The 25,131-nt window shown below is 39.3% G+C and overlaps 1 protein-coding gene across 9 annotated transcripts; it reads right to left on the reverse strand.

Moving 5' to 3' along the window:
* On the reverse strand, positions 1–24,304 carry ktn1 (kinectin 1). 9 transcript variants are annotated; one of them, XM_032546889.1, is made up of 35 exons: positions 24,161–24,304; positions 18,160–18,836; positions 17,797–17,952; positions 17,593–17,709; positions 16,444–16,577; positions 16,170–16,274; positions 15,946–16,086; positions 15,748–15,854; positions 15,109–15,253; positions 13,335–13,431; positions 13,060–13,244; positions 12,883–12,972; positions 12,736–12,773; positions 12,548–12,638; positions 11,283–11,351; positions 11,139–11,176; positions 10,963–11,053; positions 10,781–10,849; positions 10,653–10,690; positions 9,821–9,911; positions 9,608–9,714; positions 9,419–9,515; positions 9,301–9,341; positions 9,118–9,208; positions 8,336–8,422; positions 6,313–6,402; positions 6,123–6,209; positions 5,960–6,049; positions 5,790–5,882; positions 4,607–4,690; positions 4,361–4,444; positions 2,069–2,152; positions 1,888–1,980; positions 1,697–1,807; positions 1–955 (listed from the first exon to the last, which is right to left on the reverse strand). In XM_032546889.1, the coding sequence occupies exons 2-35, from the start codon at positions 18,833–18,835 to the stop codon at positions 926–928; spliced, it is 3,747 nt and encodes a 1,248-aa protein (XP_032402780.1). In that variant the 5' UTR covers position 18,836; positions 24,161–24,304; the 3' UTR covers positions 1–925. The 9 variants fall into 9 exon arrangements, with proteins under 9 accessions (XP_032402780.1, XP_032402782.1, XP_032402781.1 ...); XM_032546891.1 differs by having other exon boundaries at positions 17,593–17,706; positions 17,797–17,955; XM_032546890.1 differs by having other exon boundaries at positions 16,444–16,574; positions 17,797–17,955.
* Between the last annotated feature and the right edge of the window lie 827 nt (positions 24,305–25,131).

The following is a 25,131-nucleotide window of genomic DNA, read 5'->3' on the forward strand; positions in this document are numbered from 1 at the left end:
TTTATTAAGCATCCCTTTTATTAACATCACCCATTACAAAAAGAACAAAATCTTCAGTGTTAATGGACTCAGCCACAATAAAGTAAGTGTTGATTACACACGATATGGGACGCTCATTTCTGACGTGGTTGCAGTTAGATTAAAAACCTCTTAAATGTGCCTGGTCTTGTATTCCAAACGCTCTTCTCTGTGCAGTAAAGCTGCAGTAAAGGCGGGACAAAAATATGTCACCATGGATGCAGTCGTCTGTAGTGACCCATCTCGCATGCAGAGAGATCTACCGACTCCCGTCTTTCCCCAGGAAGTATTGAGCCAAGGTACGCATGGAGCAATCGTGGTGGTTTCTCTTGTCAGTGAGCAAATCAACAGAACAGTGTATTTCAGCAGGTCCTAAGTGGTACATTTAAACAATACATATCTTTAAGTTAAAAGGAAAAGAAATAGAAGACCCCAAAGTTTGTTTCGTTAAGCTGGGACATTTCATCTCTGCCCTCTCCAGACAAAACAAAAATCTACTGTAGTTTTCAAAAGTATGTCACAGGAAATTATACAGGTGGATTTATAACAGAGGAATGGTTGCCACACAGTTTAAATAATGCCAGGGGTCATTTTTAAAGTTTGAAGTAAAAAAGAAAATAATAATAATAAATCAATTGATGAAGCTGCAGAAGAGGAGGAATGTGGCTGGAGTGGAGAATTGGAGTTTTGGTACCGTGCTTGGAGTGTTAGGAATAAAACAGAACCTCTGCCTGCTCCTGTGTAGGCCATCAGACAAGAGGCCATCTACAGTACAGTTGAAGAGGAAGGGTACAGGGTTTGGGAGGAAGTGAGCAGGAGTGACTGTGTGATGCAGTAATGAGGAGGCTGAAGTTTGCAGGCTGTCTCTGTATTGCAGTCAGTCTGTCTGCATGGTGGCATCCTCTCGTTATACCTTCTGTTGATCTTTCTCAATCTCCTGGAAGAAAATAAACTGATTCAGGCTGTGCATTCAACTATGTTGTTAGAAGCTGATAAAACAGGAGGATGTTTAGTAAGCAACACATCTTAATTCTGACTTTTCATTTACAGAAGGAGTCTTAAGTTCGGCCCGTTTCAGCTGAATTTTATATTCAGACGAACTCCTAATTTAGCCATAAGATCAGTTCTTAAGGATAAGTTGTTTATTAATGTGATTTTTTAATCTCAAGAATACCTTTGTATTGTTTGCAGAAAAACATAATTGTGAATAAAGTTACTGGTAATACTTTGAAGATGCACAAGCTCCTTGTCAGTCAGGGTGCATTTATACCAGCCCTGTTTAGTTTAATAAAACTCTAGTCAATTAGCCTAGAAAGTCTGATTTAATGGGAAGGGGGGGAGCATCAAAACCTTGGTCTCCGTTGATGTGTACTATAATGTGGTTCGAATGCATAAGTGAATCCAAGTAGACCAGAGACCGCTCCAAAGGTAGGAAGCAGACCATAGCACAGGGCACTCTGAGTAAATACAACCAAAACAAACGCTTGTGTCCAACGTTAGTGGGAGAAATAGCTTGTGGTTTTTCTAAGAGAACAGAAACCTGCTTGTCTTTTTAGTGCAGCTGATAACTCAGTGGAAAGGTAAAGAATCAGATTTTTTAAAATAAGGCCAGTGTGTTTTAGCAGATCTTATTAAAGCTGCAGATGCAGTGCAACATTTTGTCAGGAAGACAACTCACCCCCTGTTGTCCCTTAGCCAGTTGCTGGCTGATCGCATTGAGCAGCTGCTGCATTTCTCTCACTGTTTGATTCAGTCCTGCAGTTATTCTCTCCTTCTTGTCAATCTCCTCCTGTCAGACAAACATCAGCTGGTTTAAAGCAGATGCTGAACCACTAACTGTTAACACTACTACTCTTAGGAAACACTTACACGTTGTGATGACAGGCTGCTGTTCTCTATCAGGGCAGTGTTTTCTATTAGTTTTGTGAGTTCACTCTGGATCTGTTCAAGAGACTGCTGGGCCTGAGTGAACAATAACAATGATTATTAGCATTATGAACTGTGGTTTAACTTGTGTGAGCAGACGCATGAAAGAAATTAGTGCCATTACCTTGTACAGGTCTCCAGCTACTCTTTGCCTCTCTTTTTCCTCCGTCTCCAACCTGGACAGCGTCTCAGACAACTGGGTTTTCAACTGAAGACAGACATTAAGCTGGTTTCTCAGATTACACAAGAAGAATCAAAACAGCGGAGACCCACAGGTGCATCTCAAGATTACTTAAATGATTTGATAGAAAAAGTATTAACCATACACAGAATGACACATGTCAATACATAATTTCTATGAACTTTGATGATTTTAGCTTATAGCGGATGGAAATCTCAAATTCAATTTCTCAAAGCTGCGGGAAAGATACCAGTTGTCCACCAGACGGTCACTAACACACTGGATGAGAGGAAGCCAGAAAAGGTCATCACTAGAAAAGTTAGTTGAACACAGTGCTGTGTCAAAGAATATTAATGACAAGTTAGGTGGAAGGAGAAACTGAAAAAAGTGTGGTAGAAGAAAATGTTAATTGAAGAATTTGTAAGTGATTCTGAACTGCTGATGAGGACACATTCAGGATATGGACTACAATGGTTAAATTCCTCGTTTGAAGTCATTCCTGAGTCAGAAACACCTTAAAGTGTCTTACATGAGCTCAGGAGATTTTGCATTTCATTTGGAAATCAAAAGTCTGGAGGAGTTTTTGGCTTTTCATTAGCTATTAGCCATAGTCATCCAAATGCTGAGAAATATATTAGTGTGTAATAATTCTATATAGTATACTGGTTTTATTTGAGTTGATATTCAAATTTATTAAAACCCATGTGTTTGCAAAATATCATGGATATGTTAAAATGCCCATGACGTGGTAGTCTTTTAATGAGTGTGTTCAAACACAGAACAGCACTATGTCAGTATGACCTTGTAGCAACAGAGGAATGATGTCACAATCCAAAAAGTCCAGTTTGTGTAACTCGCACACTGATAGGACGCTTCAGACATTTTAACATTACACACCGACTGATAGTAAAATATGTTCCTGCAAGTCAGGAAGGTCTCTGCTGAAGTCAGTCATTCCATGATCTTCAAAGCTAAAACTTTATGATTGTTGTGCAGTTTGATATTCAGATGTCATGTTAATTTCTTCATTCTTTGGCTGCAAAAATGTTGCTATGTATCAGCTCATCTGACGTTTGTGAAATTCCAACAGTTGTCAGGAAGAAGATCACATCAAGTAGTACTGCTAGTAGTCTGAACATTGCCATTACAGTTCAAAACAAGGGGTGGATTTCACACATAATGGTGAAATAAATCTCCAGGAACCAGTTAAGCAACAGACAAAATAGACAAGAATAGTTTGAAGATTGAGGCTTTAGTTAATTACTGCGGTGACCCATTTTTGGCATCTAAAGAGAAAATGTTTAGTGGTGTGAGAAAGACGAGTAGAATACAGATGTGGAAAAGGAAACGTTATTATCACAGCAAGTAGAAGGAGGATCATCATTCAGGATCTTATTTCTTTAGTTTTTGTTGCTAAGGATGCTATAGTGCCTTGCAGAAGTATTCATGCTTCTTAAACTTTGCCATATTTTCTCATGTGACAGCCACAAACTAATGTATTTTACTTGGATCTGAGGTGTTGTAGTATGCGTATATTCAGTCAATACTTTTGTAGAAATCATTTTCTCTGTAATAACAGTTGCAATCATTAGCTTTTCAGCATATGGTGATGTATGGTTCAGAAATATTTGTATATTTATTCTTCCTTACACAACCCCTCAAACTCAGTCAGATTGGGAGGAGTGTATCTGAACATCAATTTTTACATTTCTACATAGATCAGATTAAGGTTTGGGCTTTGACTATGCCACTCTACAATGAACATGCTTTGCTTTAAACAATCTATTGTAGCGCTGACTGTATGTTTAGGGTTTTTGTCTAGGTCAAACATGAACCTTGCTCCAGTCTAAAGCTTTTCTGATGCTTTTTGTTCACCAATGTTCCAGAACAAATTGCACAATTGTAATATGGAGAATAAAGTTTATATAACGTTATGGGAGATGATTTTTGAATTCAATTTGTTCCAGCGGATTATATTTAAAGTTGTTTAAAGTAAAAGATAGTTGATACAAATGCATGAATGTTGAAAACCATGTCAAAATTTTCCTTCTACTGAAATAAATTTGCATGCTAATTTTGCTAGTTTAGCATATAAAATTCCAACAGAGTAAAAAAAAAAAAAAAAAGTAAACATACTTCTGCAAAGCACTGCAGGTTAGCCCAAAGTTATGCAGCAGACAGTGAAACCCAGAGAGGCGCTAAAGAAGCTTTAGCTAGAGCATCATCCATGCTTACCACAGCCAGCTCCTCATTCTGTCTGAAAGCCTCTGTATATGAGCCATCAAGTCTGGTCTGCAATTCAGTCAACAGATCTTTGAGCTGAAATTAAGTTTGACATGTCGTTGTTTAATGGAGGTCTGTGGGAAACGATCCAGAGTCTAAACAGTCAAACTGGATGATTGAGGAATAATCTTGTAGCTGCAAAACCCTTCGAATGATCAGAGAGGAACAGGAGGAACGTTCAGTTCAGGTTCTGCTCACCTCTCTCACTTCTGTCACATACGTAGCGCTCTCATTCTCTGCCCTCTCCAACTCGGACTCCAAGTGCTGCTTCTCTCTTCTCAGCTGCACCGCAAACAGAATTACAGAACAATTAAATGAGAAAATGCACAGAAACGGTGAAAGTTTAGACAACAGTAGTGGACTGAAGTGGATTATCCAACTCTGTTCAGTAAATTGGAGCCAGATTATGTCACCAGAAAGGTCAAAACACAAGTGGATCGTTAAGATACGCATAGCCACAATATATCGGTTCATCCATTCTCACACACAGCGTAGCTTGAGTGAGATCCTATTCTTAGTCCACATGGTTTGATAGCATGTTGGTGGTCTTGAAAGGCTTTTCAAAAATATTTTTTATGGAAATTTTGGATCATTTTCCAGGAGACCACTTGTGAGGTCAGACACTGATGTTGGACAAGATGTTTTTGCTCTGGACTCTTTTGAATTTTTTTTTAATCATTCTGGAGAACACAACTCCTCTGGTTTTGAGTCCAGATGACATGCTTTACACCACACATCTGAGACTCAGAGTTGTACTTGGAGATAAAAGGCTCAGATGCAACTGCTCGCCATGGCAACCTTTTCCTTGTAGCTCTCTACACGTTGCTCTTCAGCTAATCTGAGATTTGAATGATTTTGGAGATCCAGAGGTGCAGAAAATTGGTGATCTCCACTCACAATGCACCTTGACATTCACTGACCCTGTGATTTCAAGAGGCCTACCGCTTTGCGACTGACCTGATGTCATTCCCAGTCATTTCCATTTTGTTGTAACCCCACAAACCATTGAATGTGGAATATTTTGAATTGACGACTCCAAGTAGTTTCCCACTTATTCCACAGTGGGAATCTGATCCCAACACAGGAATTTACTGTATGCCTAAGAGTAATGCATTCTTTCACAGATATTTTTAAAGAAAAAGAGCCTGTATATCTAGGTTCTGAATGAGGGAAGTGGTCCAGAATGTATCAATATGTTTGTTTCTACTTTCATTTTTTCCACAGCTTTTGGATGCAACAAGAACAGCAACAGTGAAGGAAGCTGTAGATTTTCTAACTTTTGCCAACTTCGACTAAAGAGAAACAAACTGGAAAAAAAGGAACACACACATCTGTGTTGTAATCTGTAATAAGTATTTTCTTTCTAAGCCTGAATACACACCTCTCTGACATCTTCCTGCGATTGTTCCAGCTTAACTTTCCAGCGAGACTCCTCCTCCTCAACGCTGCTTTGCAGGCGCTGCAGGATGCCCTCCTGTGGACACAGCAGGAATAAGACCTCAGTTGGAGGAAGCTCTCCACATGACTTCAAGACTCAAAGAAACATCTTACCGTCTCTGCCAAAACCTTCTTGTACGTCTCACAGTCCTTCTGTAAAATTCTTTGGGTTTCCTCTGCTTCTTTCAGTTTCTCAGCTAATTCCTGCAGGATTTGTTTACTCATTCAGAATATAAAAGGATTGCTGGCAAACTTAGGCTTCCTACTTTTAACTTACCTCTGACTCCTGTGACGCTTGTCTAGCCTGTGCGACCAAGCTTTCAGCCACTGCAGTCTCGAACCTCTGTAACCACTCCTGATGGTTCTGAGGAACAATTTGTGGTAAAAATTCAAGTCAAACATGGCAAATGAACAAGAAGATCTGAAACAAAATAAATCTGAAGGCAAAAACGCAGCGTTGTCGATACCTGTTCAGAGGGCAGAGGCACGTGAGGCAGAAGTCTGTGCAGAACATCTCGACACTCGGCTTGGGTTTGTGCCAGCGTTGCTTGGCTTTCCTAAAAGCAGAAAGTGCAGAAACAAAAATACAGACAGAAAGAGCGTTGAGAACTATGATGATTTGATTCAGGCGATGCGGCGACAGGGCCCTCTGCACTTATCCTCATGTAAACCAATCATTTCTTCAATCATTTTCTAAATTAATTTCATCAGTGTTGTAACTAGAATCAACTTGTTTTAATAGATAAATTAAGCATATGTTACCCCATTTGCACCTTTCAGCAGACCCATGCTTAGAGACCAGGAGAAATATTTTATGGAGGCAAACTGCATTGAGTTGCTAAGAAAAGTGATCAAAGGAAATGCAATTAATTGCAAACTTAACTGAATATTAACTGATATTAAAACTGCTGCATTTCAGCCCTGCCACAAATTGAACAGGAAGCATTTTGTGGCAGAGCAGCCGATATCACCGTCATTCTGACTCGCTGAGTCAACCAGAAAAAAAACAAAACAGACATTTTATCACATAACCAAAACCATCAAGTTTAGTTGTTGTTCAGAAGGTTTCAAGAGGTACAAGAAAGTCTAATCTAAAATATGATTTGCACAAGAAATAAGATCTGCCACCAGTGCAGAGCTTACTTAGACATGGTGGCGGGAAAGTATGAGACCAAAACGGCCACTTTTTATGAAAACCACAAAGCAGAACAAAGAAGAAAAGATAAATGCTACTGTGTCACGGCAACAGTGTAATGCCGTCATCCAACAGAATAGATTTGTTTACAATCTTACTTCAAAACGCAAGCAATGAGTACAGAATAGTACTGAACAAATTACAGTCCCTTTAATGTCTGAATTACAGTTTTGATTAATTTGATATATACATAATCCAACATATCAAATGCGAATAGTAAAAAAATAGAAATAGAAAAATAATGAATCCTGAAATCTTTGTAAAGGGGTAAATTTCTGTTATTTTCTCAAAGATTTTGTGGCCATAACTAAACACAAAACTTCAGAGTTTAAGCCTCACGTTATCTTTCATGTTCCTGAATAAGTAAATAAATGATTCTGCCTCCTTAAAAATGAACAAATTTACTCAAAGCTTTTCGATGCCAGCAGCCCATCACACGTCTGGGCTCCTGGCAATAAGCTGATGTCACTCACTTTTACTCTCAGCAGTAACACTTAGCAAAGCTGAACAGAACTTGAACCGTCTGAAAATACACAACAGCAACCCAGAAAGTACCAAAAGAGCCAGGCTCAGACCAGAGAACGAGCTTTCTACTGTACCACAGCTGCATTGTGATGTCTGGGCGAGTGAGCTAACCTACTGCTGTAGGAGGATGGCAAAAATATACACACATCACTGCAACTGCAAATAGAAACAGCTATCTGACTGCAAACTGACCTGTGACTACGCAAAATGTAAGGTAAACTTAGCTAAAACATCCAGTTGCACCAGTTTGTCTTGATGGTGATCAGACAGGATTTCTTTGTGAGTACAGGGCTGCTACATATGGATTAAACATTTTGAAAGATTAAACAAAATTAAAACAGAAAAAAACTGCATTGTAAGGAGTCATTTTTGATTAGTTGGTAATATTGGAGAAAACATGCCATGCTTAATGACAAGAAGACAGAAATAAAACATGAATCTTGAGCTAATAATATCTAGTGAATGACTAAGTCACTGCACACTCATTGCCTGTCTTTTGGTTTAGCAAAGCTTCAGAAAAATACTGAAAAAGTCTGACATGCAACAAGAGGATTGATCAGATTCGGGAGCTGGAATTAAAGCCAATTAAAAATTAGGCCATGAAAAGAGGAGAGAAAGCAAAAGTAAGGTAAACGAGTATGCAGTGTTATCACAGATGATGATGCAAAAAGAAAATATACAGGGTCAATTATGGCAAAACACAGACATTTTGGAGGGGAATGCATCAGATTGGATCTAGAGTGAATCAGGACTGAGATGAGGTGTCGAACCTTGACAGCTTTGCTGAGTTTTCCTTGAAGCATGGACTCGGTGGCTGACAGAGCCTCCATTGCACTCCAGTTTTTCTCCCGAAGCTCCTGTTTTACAAAGTCAGTTCCAGAAAGATACTACTTTCAGTTTAGCCTCAGGGAAAAAGCAGTTAGTGACCCCTAAACAAAGCCTGATCCAGAATGATTTCTTACATTAGAGAAAAAAAAATCTAACTGCTAAAGGAACAAGAGGAGAAGAAATTCCAATCTTCCTAATGTATTTGTCCCAAATTCCAATAAAGAATATCAAAGTTTTGTGGTTGCAATGTGCTAAAATGTGGGGAGGGTTATGAGGTATAAAACTGCATTTACAGAGTTCTTAATGTGAAAATAATTTGTCATTGATGCTTTATTAACAGAGTTTCTAAAATTCCGAGTCATTCACAACAACAACCAAGCCTGCTGAAACTGGGTCCAACAGTGAGAACGACAGGAGGAGACTGGAAGCCCTCTTTTGCAATGCTCAGCTTAACAAATCCAAATCAAGGCAAAAAAGATACTGATGAGTCCAATTATGTTGGACTCCCTAATTTTCCTACAGAGCACATTCCAGCTAAGAGATTCTAGCTGAACAGAACAAAAAAAGCAAACAAACTGAGAATAAGTGGCCGTGGAGAACAGGAACTATGGAAATATGCAGTGTTCGGACCTGAGGAGGGGGAACGGTTGGTGGGAACATTCAGAGGACGGGGGGAAAAAGTTTAGTGTTAATGCGTTATAGGTTAATACTGCAGGAAACCTACGTTGTTCTTTTTTCTGTGAAGCTCCAAAGCGTCCTTCAGCTCTGCCAGCTCCACCTGCAGGTTGCCCACCTGACTCTCCTTCTCAGAGAACCTGCCAAACAGAACAGCCTCTGGTTTTTAAAGCTATTCTCTATTCTCAGTATAAACTTCTTAAACCTGAGAGAGTGGCATCGCTTCACTTACGCTGTGAGGAATTCAGGGCTTGGTGTTGCAGAGATGGACTGCTGTGTGAACAAGACAGAAATGAAAACAAAATATCTTCTGATAGCAGTCATGTTTGGTTTATAAAAACCTTCCTCACCTGCTGTTGTATCTGCTCCACTTTCTCACTCAGATCCTTTGTCTTTACCTCCAGCTCAGTCTGAAGCTTCTGAATTTCCTGGTCCTTTGCCGCTAACCTGAAGTTCAGAGTTTCTCCATTATGGTCAGATTTGGGGGGTGGGGGGATGTAGAAAAATGGAATTCAATGTAAAGAATGAGGTCAGCTCACTGAGACTGGAGTTGCTGAATCTTGATACCATAACTGGCTGTCTCTTGCTGCTTCTGTCTTTGCTTCTCCAACTCCTGCTGAAGAGCAGACAACTGCTGCTGTAGAGTCTATGAGATACAAGACGATAAAACGAGCTCAAAACGGGAACAAAACTACACTAATGACGGTCGTCTGTGAAAAATGCTCAAATTGTTGTTCCGGAAAGGCCCAAACCTTAACCGTCTTCTCCATGGTGGAGCTGCTGGCTTGTGCTGCTTGTAGACTCTCCTCCACCGATTTCAGCTTCACATCTTTCTCTTGGATTCTAAACATCAGTGACACAAGAACAAAAAAATAACTTTTACAAACCTTACAGAGTCTCCCAGCATTACCAAATACACTTTTTTCAACCTTACGATTTAAAACAAAAAGAGTAATCTGTTGATTAAGCCATAAAAAAGAGCCAACCCACATGCTGTAGTAAAAACCATCAGGTGATCATTTGTATAGTATGGATACAAGTCAATACATCATAAGACTTTTAAAGCTACGTCATTTAATGGCAACTAAAAATTTATATTTTATTTCCCCCCATATTTCTATACTTATATTCAAAATGTCTGTATATTGAGAGCATAGTGGAACCGAAGTTAAAGTCTTGTTTGCTTGCACAAACTAGGCCAAGAAAGCTGATTGCGAGAGATTACTGGTTGAGGTCAACATGTCAAACATCTATTGATGTTTAAAGATATAATGACTATAGCAAGTGGTTGCGTGTGTTTGCTAGACAAGAGAAAGTAACTCTAAGCCTACATCTCTGGTTTATGCCTACACTTGGTACTTTGGACTTTCTGATAATGATGGAAATGTCACTCAGCCAGATGTTAATAGGATTGCTGTTGCAACTTTCATGCAAATATTAAAAAGGTTTAGCTACAAGGACAACACATTCAGTTCTCCTGAGATTATCAGAAAGGAATGTGTGGATTAATGGAGCTTTTACAGGTCAGGAGAACCCAACTTGTTACAAACCAGGAAATGTTAGAATTAACTTGATTGATCTTACTTTTTTTGGAGTTCTTCCACTTTCAACTCTGATGTAGCCTGTGGTTAGAAAACAATACAATAAACATGTAAAAGGACAAAAAAAATCTGTTAATCATTTTTTTAAAAACTAAATAAACCAGATCTCACCTGTTCCTCCTTCCTTTTATTAAGGTCATCTATTTCACGCCTTAGAGCTACATTCTCTTCTTTCACAGTCTGCAGTTTTGGGGGAAGAAAGTTAACGTTATGATTTAAAAAAAAACAGGGAAAGAGATCAAAATGTTCACAAATTAAAAACATGCCTGTTCTTTTCTAAAAACTGGCATTACCTTCAGCTTCGCCTCTTTGTTGGCCACTTCAATCAGCCCCTTCTCCAACAGTCCCTCAACTGTTTTTATGTTCTCCTCTTTCTCTTGGACACTGCGGAGGAAGCAGGTTTTCACTACAGATCTTTTGTTTCATAGACAAGTCACCAGCAATAAAAATATGTTTTTTCCACACCCACCTCTTCTGGATCTGGTCCAAGGCCAGCTGGGAAGCTTTCTGAAAGGGGAAGAATCAAAGCCAATATGTTTAGGTGTGTAATAAAGAATAATAATGTAAGGGGCCTTTAAATGTGTTTAACAAAAAAAACAAAGCAGCAGCTAACCTGTTCAGTAATCTGTGCCTGCAGATTCAGAATCTCCGCCTTCAGCGACAAGTTCTCATTGTGCAAAGTCTAAAAGACAAAACAGCTCCGTGGATTTCTGAAATACTCAATACATGAATTTGTCAAATTTGTCACATTAAACCATAAATTTCTGTTTCCATTGGAATTTTATGTGATAGATCAACACAAAGTGGTGCATCGTTGAGAAGTGGAAGGAACGATTTTAACACGCTTTATGAAAAGAAATCTGAAAAGTGTGGCATGCATTTGTGTTCAGTCCCACTGAATCAATACATTCAATAATCACATTTAATTACAATTACAGCTGCAAGTTTTTGCAAAGCCAATAGAGATAAGAACACAATATGCCTGTCACAATAAGCAATAAATCAACTAATAGTATGATGAACAGGTTTGATCATTTCCATTTGCATGACTGCTTTTCTCATGTCTCTCTTTCTACCAAAGACTGGATGACAAGTCGTTTCAGTCTAGTGCATTGGTCTCAATCAGCCCTTTTTTTGAAGATAAATTTTCTTCACAGAGACTTCAGATTCAATTTTATTTGTTTTGGTTGGTGTTAAATGTTCTTTAGAAATTAAAATTTATTGATCTTTGAGAGGCTGTACTTTCATTATTATGCTTTTACAAGTATATTACTTGAAAGTGGTCTCATATAATAATAGTATCTACATCAATAACTTCAAGAATAATTTATCTTCCAGCAAAACTTGTTCTTGTGCCAGGCCTAGTTGGGATGCCGTTTTAAAACCCAACCCATCTTTAGATTTCTCTACAACTTTTCCTTAAGTTGTTTGATACATTCTCTAACAAATATTTGAGACCTCAATAGGACACCTAATAGGACAGAGTACAGATGAGACAGGTTTACTCCATTTACCAATAAGTTGGTTTCTGAAGGCAACTGGTTGAACAGATGTATCACATTACAGAGGTCTGATTATAAATTCTTGGCACACTTTAAAAATTTTTTATTGTGTTGTAAAAAATGTTGATATCTATGCATCCTTTTCCTTTCAGTTCTCAATTATTCTCAGTGTATCTCATAATATTCCAACAACCTACAGAGAAATTCATGGTTGCTAGATGAAGCAGAGCGGAAAAAAACCCCTAAGAAATGTGAATAATCTTGCAAGGTGAATGTCAACAAAATGTCTTCCCAGCAAGTAGAGAACATTGTGATAAACTGCCTACAGACTAACCAGTGACATGTTAGCACAGGAACCTGAAGCTTTAAAACATACCTGCATGTTAGTTTCTCTGCTCGCTCCGCTGCTCCTCTCAGCATTCAGAGAATCCTCCAGACTCTTCCGCTGCAGTTCCTTTTCAGACAGCCTAGGTAGAGGTAAAAATATTCAAATACAAAAGATCACTGTAACGATCTCTGATGCCAACACATTTGGTGCAATACAAGGGTAAAAGACTTGCTTACAGCTTCTGTAGCTCCTCAATGTGGGACAAATGGTTGGCCTAAATGTTGAACAGAGAAATCTCATTAGCCTACTTGCACTCAGATATGTAGGTTTTAATCTTACTGCTTTCAAACGAGAAAGAAAAGACAGGTAAAGATGGCCCACACCTGTGAGGAGATCTGAGCCTGCAGGTTCTCATTCTGGGATTGTTGTGCTTCGTTCTGAGCCTGAAGAGCTTTGTTCTCATTCTTAAGTTCCTAATAAAAACAAATTGGAAGAGTTATTTCCAGATGGAGTGTGTGATTTATTTTCAGTCATATTCTGAATTGGTCATAGCAGCTTACCTGAACCTGGGCCTGCACAGTTTCATCTGGCACGCTGCGCTGGGACATCTCCATTAGCTCCAACACCCTCCGCTCCAGCTGCTCTTTGGAGAGCATGGCCTCATTCAGGTTGCTGTGTAGAGTCTGGAGTTCCTTGTTTTTGTTGTTCATCTCTGACTCGGCTGCCAGAAGTTGGCTGTGAAGCTCTTTTAAAAGAAAAAAAGACATCAAGTTACTTCACTTGAACAGGACTGAGAATATATAAATGTTTTCTGTGTGACAGGATGTTTAGCAACCTTGCTTAGAGGCCTGAAGTTTCTCTCGTTCAGCGTTGACATTGCGGAGGAAGTTCTGCAACTCTTCCCAGCTTCGCTTGGCATCCTGTAACTGGGCCTGGGAATGATGAGGAATCAAGCAACTTTATAACAAAAGGCATAGCAGAAGAATGTTTGTTTCCTTACATAAAGCATCTCAACATCTTTGTCTTTATAAATATTAAAATTTCCAGCATCTCAATGCTAATCTGTTTTATCCATTCCAAAACCAGTTTTTTATTTGGATCACTGACTGTTGAAACACCCATATGGGACCAAGTTTCAACCACCCAGATGTTGATTTTGATTTTCTCTCCCATTTTGTGCATTGTCCCAGTGCTACGGGCACTAAATTAAGTTAAATTTGACTCAGTGGTGCCGCTTTTCTTGCAACATTCATTTAAGGATTGCCTTGTGCCTTGGTAGCTTAAGAGTTCTTCATAAATATTTTGACCCATTTCTCTTCATCCGATGTGACAGTCAGGGTCAGATGAGTCAAACAGACACAATCAGGCTTTCTAAATAGGGCCACAATAGGCTTCTGAATCGGCTCTGGCCTCAATCCAACTCAAAATGTATCAACCATGTCTAAAAGCCAGAGCTGTACCAGGAAAACATTTAGATGACTGGTCAAATAAGAAAATGAAATTATGTTCATGGCAACAAAAAGTGTGTAGTTGAAATGCAACATGCTAAAAGATATTTATCAGAATATAAGCTGTACTGACCTACTACTTTTAATACCTTTAACTAAATAGAGAGATTCTTATATACAGTCAAAATGGACACCCAGTTCTTTTTTTAATTCAGGAAAGTTGTTGTATAATCTTTACACTTTGGAGAGAGAATGGCTCAAACTCATCTCTAAATGCTCAAGAGTAAGAGAGTAATACCTAATAATAAGTAGGGCTGGGTATTTATCACACTGTATTTATCATAATAATTTATTGTTACAAGAATTTTGATTTATTGTTGTCCTGATAAATTCCAATTAATGATGTTTAAAACCCCCAAATCTGTCTGTATTGCCGGGATTGTTAGCTTTACCATTTTCTCTACTGTTTATCCAATTAGAACATTAATAAATACCAATAAACCTGAAAATATGATTAAAAGCACTTAGTATGTCCAGTTTGGTGATACAAATCACACTTGACCGGTATCCTAAAGAAGCATATTACAAATGGGAATGGCTTTAAAGGTCAGTATTTGTGTTTGTGTGGCTCTGATTGATGTGTCACAGTCACAATTATACAGTTATCTAAAAACTAATAAATAGTTGTATCACTTTTATCATTATAGCAATGGTAACACAAAATATCACGATAAACTTTTAATTCATATTGCTCACTCCTAATGATAAGTACATGTAAACATCTGAGTGGGAATGTATGTAGACCCCTTTAAATTGCCTCATTGAGGTTAAAATCTGTGAAACCTAAAGCTTGGTATACCTCTGAAGTTCACTGAAAAGACTTGTCTGCATCAAGCCAACAGGAAGGGTTGATCTGAGTATTTTACAGGAAAAAGTCATGTTTATACAAAGCTTCAAACATTCCAGCTTCTTAAGCAAGCAAACCCACCCATCTCAGGTTTTGTTTCCCACAACCCACCCTTGGACTTTTACTACAGCTTCCCTCACCACTTCCCCACTAATGCTGCCACACCCACCGACCAGATCTGAAGCTATGCTGCACTCTTCTGTGCCGAGGGACCCTGGAGCAGAAGGTAAACACACACATCTGGCTTAGCGTACCTCCAGCTGGGACACGTTCTGCTTGTAGCTGACCTCCAGTGACTTCCTCTGGTGTTCCTCCTGCTGCAACTTGCTGTTGTTGTCTGCCAGTTCTTTCATCAGGCCAGCGTACTCGGAGCGCAGCTTGTTCAGCTCTGCAGAATTCCTGTCAAGAATGTGATGCGAAAATTGCTCATGGGGCAAAATTTTGGGAAACTGCCGAAGAAGCAAATTATCAGCAACTCCTTTCACATATTTCAGTGTGAAAAGGGGTAGGATATATTGGATATTTTATACGCAAAGGCAGATCAATACTGATTTCCAACAAGCATATAGGGAAAAAAAAACAAAAATAGAGTCACCTTCAGTGGTGCTCTGCAGAAATGTTGGTAATATTTGAAAGGTAAATACAAAGTGACACCTACATTATGTAATAAGTGTAAGACCCACTGATTTAAATCATAATTGTAAAGCACTTCAGGAAGGCCTGAAGCCTTTAATGCTACAAAACTGTCACAGAAATATCATTATTTGGAAATCATTTAGTAATGATTTCCAGGTTTTTCATCTGGATACAAATATAGTACACACTTTAAGAGAGTGTACTATAATTCAAATATTGAGATTCTGACAGATTTGACCCTGAAATGCAGCACTGACTTGCTCTCCATCTGAGTGGTGGCTGAGCTGACAGCGTCCCTCAGGATCCCATTCTCCTGCTGCAGCCTAGTGATTTGGGCTTCCAACTGCTCCCTCACCTGCTGAAACTACATACAAACACCATGCAATGTGTTACATTTAACATCAGTTACTAAATTAAAGCTATTTTACTGAACAGAGGAGAACATCAGGTTTCACCGATTTTTGCATATTCTGTAGCTCCTGGTAGCTGCCCTGTGCTTTGGCCTGCATGCCGCCCAGCTCCTTCTCCATTGCGACTCGCTGTTCTCTCATCATGGTCTCCATTCTGCCAGTTTTTTGTTTCTCAAGCTGAAGCTCCTAAAGCATAAAAAAACACAAGGGAAAGCTCAACAAAACAATCCATACCTTATAAGTGAAGGATTCTTCAGAGCGTTTCTGACCTGGCTGAGCTGCTTCACTTTGTCTTTGGCGATGGAGGATTCCTCCTGGAGAGTTACGAGAAGTTTCTCTCTCTCCTGGGCCGCCGGGTCGGGCCTCGCTGTGGACTGGAGGTCACAGTGATAGAGGAGAAGTGAAAAGCAGACAGGGGAAGTTCAGTAATGATTTTCAGGTTTTTCAGCTGCATGCAAATATTAAGACATGCCATTTGTCATAGCTGTGTGGTTTGTGGTTCGCTGTTCTGTGTGAACCACAAAACAGTAAGCCAAATATTACTTTGTGCCAGGCATCCACGGCAGAAGGGCTCTTTTCTCGGAGGAGAGTGATCACACTGATAGCTTCCGCTTCTGACAAAGCCAGGTTGGACAGACCAGAAAGCAGCTCCTTCAGTTTCACTTCTGTGTTCCCTGCTAATTCACAAAAAGGTTGCTGCTGCAGTTTATTTATACAATAAAAAGTCTGTAAATGTTTTACAGATAATGGAGCTTTAAACTCTGTTTGACTGAGCTACAAAACCTAACCACACCAACAGATATTAGATTGCAAACACTACATTGAACAACACCAATAGAAGAACTATTAAAACAAAAATGTTATGATGTAAATTATTATAGGAAAAAGATCTGATCTGACAGTTAATCAGCACACAGATATTGATACGCTAAAAGAAAATAAGCTGACTGAATCTGTCGGATCACAGAGTGCTCAGCCAGTTAGGTTTGATGAAAGTTGAGTGGAAGGAAAACATATGGTTGAAAAATGTGCAAAAAAAGGAATTTGGAATAGGAAAAAATATATATCTTTAATAGAGAAATTTCAGTCTATTCAAAAAATTTTCAATCGTATATAACCTCAGAATTTAGCCGCAGCTGAAAAATAAAATCAGCTTCTCCACCACCAGTATATGACAGGGTCCCCTAAATCTGGAAATGTCACACTGAACCTCAAGCTACTTGACATCTGAGTTTCTCTACTCTTCCTCTTTAGTACGGCAGTTCTAAATGAAATGCAAAACTTTCCTTTGGTCTGAATATCAGACTGGACCACTGAGCATCAGTCCAGCTCTTAGCCAACACTCATCATGCCTCTGGTTTAGCAGTGGCTTAACACAAAGAATGTAGCAGCTGCAACTCCTGTTCTGGAAAGGTCTGTGTGCGGTGACTCCAGCCACAGTCAAGTCCTGTAAGCTCAAGAAAAGGTTTGTGCACCTTTCTTTACCAAATGTTTTCCTTCCACTCAGCATTCCATGAATATGGTTGGAGACAGCGTTTTCATAAGCCAAAATTCACAGGAGTCAACACTTGAATTTATCATTCTGTGTGAAATAAATGTAGGAGCTTTACTTTTGTAACCTAAATTAATGAAATAAACTTTACTAGCCACAGCTGGCCAAAAAGGGTATAAAAAATCCAAACTACTTCTTACCTTTATCAGTCTCATTCTTCTGTTTCTTGCCAGATGCTTTAGGTGGTACGTCGTCATTATGAGCTGCCTGGTGGTTGGAGGATGATACATCTCCCAAAATGTGGGTTTCCTCTACTACTGTTTAGGGAAGAAAAGATTTAATCTATAAGCCTTAAAGAAACTGACATCTGACTCAGATAGTGAGATCATTTTGATCATTTTTACCATGCTCTGTCTTCTGCTTTTTGGCAGAGTTTTTCTTTTTGCCAGTGACAGCAGTCGGGTTGACACCGTCAAGAACTTTGGTTTCGGCCACAGAAGGAGCTTCCTTTTTGCTTGGAGCTGGAGCTTGCTCTGCTTTCACCTCAAGCTGCTGGACATCTGCTTGAAATGGAAAGAAAATTTAGGAAAACACTTTTCAATCATTTACGATACAGACCGATTCATCTAATATGGAAATATTAGCACAGTCAAGCATATATTGGTTTAAAATCTTTGTGTCAATATTGGGATGCACTGAAACTTTGATATTTACACTCAAGGCTATCCCTTGCTAAACCAGGCTAAAAACTTCACATATTTACTAACCTGACTCCACTTTCTGCTTCTTCCTGTCTTTCTTCTTCCCAGAAGTTTGGGGAGGAGTTTGAGTTTGAACAGGAGCCTGAACAGCTTGGACCTGAACCTGTGTCTCCACCTGGGGAGGAGGTGGGCTCATCCGTTTGCCTGAAGTTGGAGACGCCTCTGTCTTGTGGCTGACTGGTTTTGAGTCGTTAATTTCTGACTCCTCTAGGTTGGAAGCTGCTGCAGCAGCAGCAGCTTTGGCAGCAGCCTTGGCAGCCTTTTTCTCCTTTTTCTTCCTCTCCCTTAGTCCCGAAGTAGTCTCTGGAGAGACTGAAACTTCGGCAGCAGGTGCAGGTGGGGATGGATCCGGGGTAACCACAGGTTCAGGTTCCTCCTCTGCCTCCACGTTAGAGCCAATGACGTCAGTCAAGTCAAAATCCCGCAGGTCTTCTTCAGACTCTCCTCCACCTCCACCGCTTCCCCCACCGGCAGCTTCCTTCTTCTTGCTTTTCTTCTTTTCGTTCTTCTTACGAGAGTCTGGCTTGGTCGGCGGCAGCTTGAGGTCTCGCTTCTGCCGAGCCAGCACCTCATCGTAAGAGGTTTCCTTCATGAAGAGCCAGAAGAAGAGGAACATGAGGGCGATGACCAGCGTGGGGGCCAGGATGAGAAGGTACTGAGAGTCGTAGATATCCATCGCCATTCTAAGGAGAGGAACAAAAAGAACGGTTGGGGTTGGACAGGTGAGACTTCAACAGTCGAATTTCCAAAAAGATGAGGGTTACAAATAAATCAAAAGTGGTTTTGAAGTGGATAAAACCTGACAAGGCTTCTAGAATAACTTCAAACCTGTAGAAACCCAGAGGAGTGGTCTAGGGCTGAAACAATTGCGATTAATCAACTATTGAAATAATCATCAACTAATTTAGCAACTGATTAATTAACTGGAATGTACAAACTCTAAAAACACCATTCACTTAAAAAAAATTCTCACTCTTCATGTGGCATAATTTTGTTTTCCTTGTTCAAATTCACTAAATTATTTCCCATTTTCTAAAACTTGCATTTTCTGAAATAAAATTGTCTCTCTTATTTAAAATAGGAGCCGAGTAATCTGTTTATTTACATCTTTTAATGTATGACTAATATTGTATGTAAAAAAAAAAAAGCTTAAAAGTTTACATGAAAAATCTGTAGAATGTGTCATTTCTTAAATCCAATTAATCATCAGAAAAAATAATAGAATAACCTATCACTAAAATGATCATTAGTTGCAGCTCTAGGGAGAATTATACCACAAACTGATGGCTACAAAAAGCTTTCAGTTGAAAGGCAATATGCTAAGAAACATCAATCCTAAGATTAGTGGAAGAGAATCTATATATTTGAGATAGTGTGTGCAATTTTAAACCCATGTGTGTCATTTCTGATCATCCAAAATAAAAATCTCAAATGAATCATAAAATGTCTATAAAATACATGCTTATTTAGACTACATTGAAACCTTAAACCATGCTTTTAGTCTGTTGCACATTTTCATCCAACAGACTTGATTTTTGCTCTTTTTCTAACCACATATAAATCTGTGCTTCTGTATGACATTTCTCCTTGTGCGGTGGGTCGTTGTTTATGCTAAGAGGGTGGTGAGTGAGAACTGACCTTACCCTATCTTAGCGATATGATCCAATTAGAGCACACTGCCCCTGCCAGACAGCTTAATGTCTTCATTACATACTGCAAGTTCACAGCGGGAACAGAGAGAACTGAAAACTATTCTGTTAAAGCCAAAAATGTTAAATATTAAAAATGTCAGCTTCATTCATTCAGACTGAAACAGGAACAAAATAGGTCAATACCATTCAAAAGGCAACTAGGCTAACATTCGTAGCCTACGTTCTCATTTAGCCACTTCCCTGCCGTTCGGCCTCCATAAGGACAAGCCCCCGCTCTTCTAAACTTATACTGGATTGGATTTGAAAGGGGCAAAAATATACCGACATGAAAGTGTCAGAGGCTGAACACCGCTCCAGCCGGGAACTTCAGTCCTTTATGCCAGGGGAGAGGATGTTCATCTGTTACATTTTAGATATCTCTGAGGACACAATAGCCTCAGTTGTAATCAATTTAAAATCCACAAAACACATTCTTCAGAAAAATGTGCCTTTGCTCTTCCTAGTTCCCACTCATGTTCTAGACTCAAATTTTTAGATTTTTTTTCCCCCCCATCAGCTCCTTTTTGGGTTTTGTCAGCATATTCTGTAAATCATGAAAGCATGATGCAGAAGTTAGCTTCAGATTCAGCAGTGTGGTAAAGGGAGAATTATGCCATTTCCATGCAGAATCATTTCTATGTAAAAATATATACCACTGGGCGTGCCGTGGTGGCGTAGGGGATAGCGCGACCTATATTTGGAGGCCTTGAGTCCTCGACACGGCTGTTGCAGGTTCGACTCCTGGACCTGACTACATTTGCCGCATGTCTTCCCCCCTCTCCTCCCCCGTTTCCTGTCAGCCTACTGTCATATAAGGGACACTAGAGCCCACAAAAGACCCCCTGGAGGGGTAAAAATATATATATATATATATATATGTACACACCACAGGATTTGTTATAAATGGTGTAAGTTACACTAGAGATTTCTTAAAACCACAGAGTGTAGTCTGTGATGAATTCATTATCCCTAAAAATATTAATTCACAAAAAGCTCTGGCTTAAAAATTTTATCCAAAAATTTATACTACATCCGACTTTTGATTTTCATTGATTTTTCTCAAAATTACAACTTTATTCTCTAATATTATGACTTCATTCTGGTAATTAAATTACTATTACTCGCTAAATTACAGTTTTTCCTATTAAAACAATGCCAAAAATCTCTTTTGAGGTAGAGAAGCTGATATAGAGGGAAAGGATATAAATAAAGCATTTTTAAAACATGAGAGAAACAGAAAAAGAAAGTTAAAGTCTGTTTAAGTGTCGTATCGTCAACAGTGTAAAGAGTCTGATGAGAAGTGACCTGAAATTCTGTACAATCCAGTCAAGAGCTGTGGCCAACGTTCAGCATAGGAGTCAGTGTCGTAGAGCAGGCCTTTAGTAATTTGGATTAAGAAGATTACCCATGATAATAGATTTAAGAATAACTTTCCACTGCAGGGCTTCCTGAGCACCGACAGGCTTAGTCTCACAGTGCAGCGCTGATTGTGTTTCACTCCTGCCTCCAAAACCTCTGATCACATTTCACAACAGAAAAAGAGACATATAATTAGGTCTGTTGCAAGCTTAGCTTTGTTTGGCTGTAAAACCAAACTTTTCATTTTAAAAAAAGGAAAAACCTAAATATTTGCCTGCAAAGCTATTCTAAAGTGCTTTATAGCTCAATCAGATACATCCTGATGCTGGATTTCAATAGAGGTTTAATTAACTGCTGACTTGGTCTGAGTCGGGACTGACATCCATTTTCTTTAAGGTTTAACCTTCTGGTAGTCTGAACCCAACCAAAAATAGGAGATTTTCTCCTATTTATCTGCTATTTATTCATCCAAATACATGCTCCCTACTTTTAGATTGTTTTTCACCTAAACAGAAGAGCATCAAAATGTTTGGTGTTTGTAGACTGAAAATAAATGCATTTAAATTAAGATAGAAGAAAGATCCAATTTTTCGGAAACTCAATTGCCAATAGATAATTACGGCTAATTAAAGAATATTTGGGTGGTTCTGATGTCTGGTCCATCAGTAACTCTGTGGCACATTTATGTACTCTTCCTCTATGATCCGTTTGCCTTTTAAACAGCATCAACCCAATGGTCTTATTAAGGAGTGTATAATTTGTTTAATGACTCTCTCATATTCTTACAGTTATAATTGGGTTGCTTTGCAGAATAGAAAAGTGAAGGAGCCAGTTAAAGTGCTCCTAGATGCCATCCTGGTGAGACGTTTCAGGCACATCCCACCAGGAAGAAAAGAACCAGATGAAGACCCTGGACACACTGTATGGACTTTCTATAGAAAACATCTTCCAAACTTAACTTGTAATGTAAACTCTTTCAAACTGTCAGTAGCCCTTGAAGCAACATTGAATGTTGGCACAGAGACGATGGGTGGAGTAGGTGGTGTAAAACTCTCAGGCTTGTTTCCTTTCGTTTTCTTCTCACTTTCTCCCAGTCCTGGGACTAAGAATGGAGATTTCATGCGTTCCCTTATGGAGCTGGAGCCTCGTTCCAGCATCAAAATGAGCCTGGAGGACAAAGCCCTCTCGGGCTGTTGGCTCCCCGGAATCTACCCACTTGGCTGGCCAGGCCTCCTGATTTGGCAGGCGAGGACACAGAGGCAAGTCCTGATAACTATCCTGCATGAAGTCCAAAACAAGGCCATGCAACACTCTAAAGTTAACATCTCTGAAATGGCAACAAGCTGCTTACAAACACTAACTAAAACAGTAGAATAATAAGTAAATATTTGCTTAACCTGGGCCAATGAATGAAAATTAACTAAACCAATTGAGTTTTACGCAGAAACTATTTTAAAAAAACAACAAAAAAACAGGAGTTTGAGGACTTAAGATTACTCTAACCATTGCTACTAAATCAACACCATATTACAGTTGAAAATAGGTCAGTTACTAAATAAATTTAACTGTCATTTATGTATACTTGTTACTATAGCAACATATGTTCCTGTTACTATAGTAACATTGCATTTTTTGTCCTTTTTTGTTTTAAATAAAAGCAATCACATTATGTTACACAATTTTGTCTCAAATTTTAATGCAGAAAATTTGATACAATTGTCAGACCATGGCTACATACAAACTGGACAGTGTGTTTTAATACACTCATACAGAGACATGAACTCCAGTCAGAGAAAAAGCTCTGACGCAAGGTAGATGATAATGTTCTATCTTATCAATAATCCGGTTCATAAACTGAATGAATCAAAGTACACGGTATACGTGCTTGGTTATGGAGGAAAACATTAACAAATCAGAAGCAGTGCTTTCATTTTCTACTGTACCTGGGCAAAGCAGCCTTGAGAAATAACTTATCAGTAGATAGGGATCAGATAAAGGGAAACAACGAGACAAAACAAACATCTTAGTCAGAATAGAGGAGAATTTCAATTTTTGTGCTTTTTAAGTTTCTTAAACTGTCACTAAGTAGATCCTGGTTGACTTTGCAATGACTCCAAAGTCCCCCTAGCATCAAAGAGGCCTAAATGTCACAAGGACTCATGCAGATATGAAGGGTTTGGCAGCACACATGTCACTCAGTGTAAATACCAGAAATAGTTTACAGTAGCTTAACTTGTCTTTGACACAGGGTGGTATCCTTTACACCACCTCAGCACTCTCAGGTGCAGTACTAAATGTGCTAGCTTGCTTGGTCATGCTTAACATTAACCGCAGGGCGAGTGATGGCAGTTGGTTCCACGTCAACTCAGAAGCTACACTCCAAAAAACGAAAAAACTATGAAGGTGTCTTATCTTCCTGGTGTGATACTTTCTAAGCTATGAAATTAGTCACCAGAAGCAGCAAGCAAGATTGCTCACAACCTCACTTCCCCAAAATGTCCTGGCAGGGCTTGTCCTGTGAACCGGACGTGGTCAGTATGAATGACCTCACTTTCTACATTTTCTTTAAGTTCAGAGGGACTATGAATGAGCTAGCTAACAGAGCTAACTAACGGTTGACCACTATCATGCTAACCGGTCAGTCAAGTTTAATACACCGGAAATATTTGTTACTATAAATGAGCTGACCAAGACAGTGAGTAGGCTAGGAGGAATAGTTTGGCTCCCACTCAGAAACACTCATTCCTCTCTGGAGGCGTGGACCTCTTGCCTGACAGGCCTCGTACTATCCCAGCCTCCCTCTCTTTAAATCTCTGACCCGGCGCACTGCTTCACTCTTCCGCTGCGGCCCGTTCCCAGGCCTGCGTGAGAAGCTAAAGAGCGGCTCTGACCGGGACAAGCGGTTATTCTCACCAAAAATTACCGATAACATCTAGGGAAACCGCAGTCCTGAGTACCTGTGGCTTCAGTTGTCTGCTTCCGTTGCTAGTGGTTAAATGGCGTTGTTCTGCGTTGACTCTGGCACACTCCCGACTTCCCAGGGCAGCTCCAGCCTGGCTTTCTCCTGTGCTTTCCGTCACACTCTCTGCTCTGCTGTTTCTGGTTTGCGGGGGCGGGTCATAAGCAGCCTGCTAGGGAGCGCTCGTTTTGTGAACCGACCTACACCGGCGGAACAAGTCATCATACGGATGTTTCTCGAATAATGAAAATATAATCGAAAGTTGACTCTTTTTTTAGTGTCATTTTTTTTTTTAAAAAAGAAAAATAAATAAATCAAAAAGAGTCGTATATTTTTATGATTGCTTCTGTTAATTTTGATGACTATGACTTACAGATAAAGTCTCAGAATATTAGACTACAACACATAACCAATACAAAAAGTTTTGCCACTTTTGAGTTATTGGTAAAGAAGCTGACATCACACGTAGTATCCAAACACATTGTTAGAAAGTTGAGTAGAAGGAACAAATCTGTAAGAAAAAAGGTCAACAAGTAAAGATAACTACAACCTTGAGAGGGTTGTGAAGTAAAGTACAAGTTTGGTGGAGATTTAAAAAAAAAGTTGTGGATTACTGTTGGAGTCATTGCTTCAAGTGGCTTCAAGGACCTAGGCCACATGTGTTGCATTTGTTGTGATCAGTCACTCCTGGACAAGACAATGCCAAAAGTGTCTTTCATGAGCAAAGGAGAAAACGGACTGGATCACTGCTTTGTTGTTCAAAGTTCTTTTTTTGAGATTAAAGACAGTTTTCTGTCTTGGATGGGGCCCATGGGGTCTTTTGGTGTTAGTTCTAATGGTTGGTTCATCATATGTATGAAACCCTGTTGAAATAAAAGAGTCAAGTAAAAGTTTAAATATTTATGTCAAGTATGATTCTATTGTGTATATACGTTTTCTTTTGTTGTTTTTAATTTTGAGGTATCATCT

Source organism: Xiphophorus hellerii, chromosome 19 (genome assembly GCF_003331165.1).
Source record: "Xiphophorus hellerii strain 12219 chromosome 19, Xiphophorus_hellerii-4.1, whole genome shotgun sequence".
NCBI lineage: Eukaryota > Metazoa > Chordata > Actinopteri > Cyprinodontiformes > Poeciliidae > Xiphophorus > Xiphophorus hellerii.

Bases quoted from the DNA above. Each gene is read 5' to 3' on its own strand.
- ktn1 (XM_032546888.1), bottom strand. From the start codon at position 18,835: ATGGCGATGGATATCTACGACTCTCAGTACCTTCTCATCCTGGCCCCC. The intron at 15,855-15,945 runs GTGAAACCTGAT...GTTTGTATGTAG, and splicing joins TACAGAATATGCAAAAATCG to TTTCAGCAGGTGAGGGAGCA. The intron at 12,774-12,882 runs GTGTGGGCCATC...TTCAACATTTAG, and splicing joins AGGCTCAGATCTCCTCACAG to GCCAACCATTTGTCCCACAT.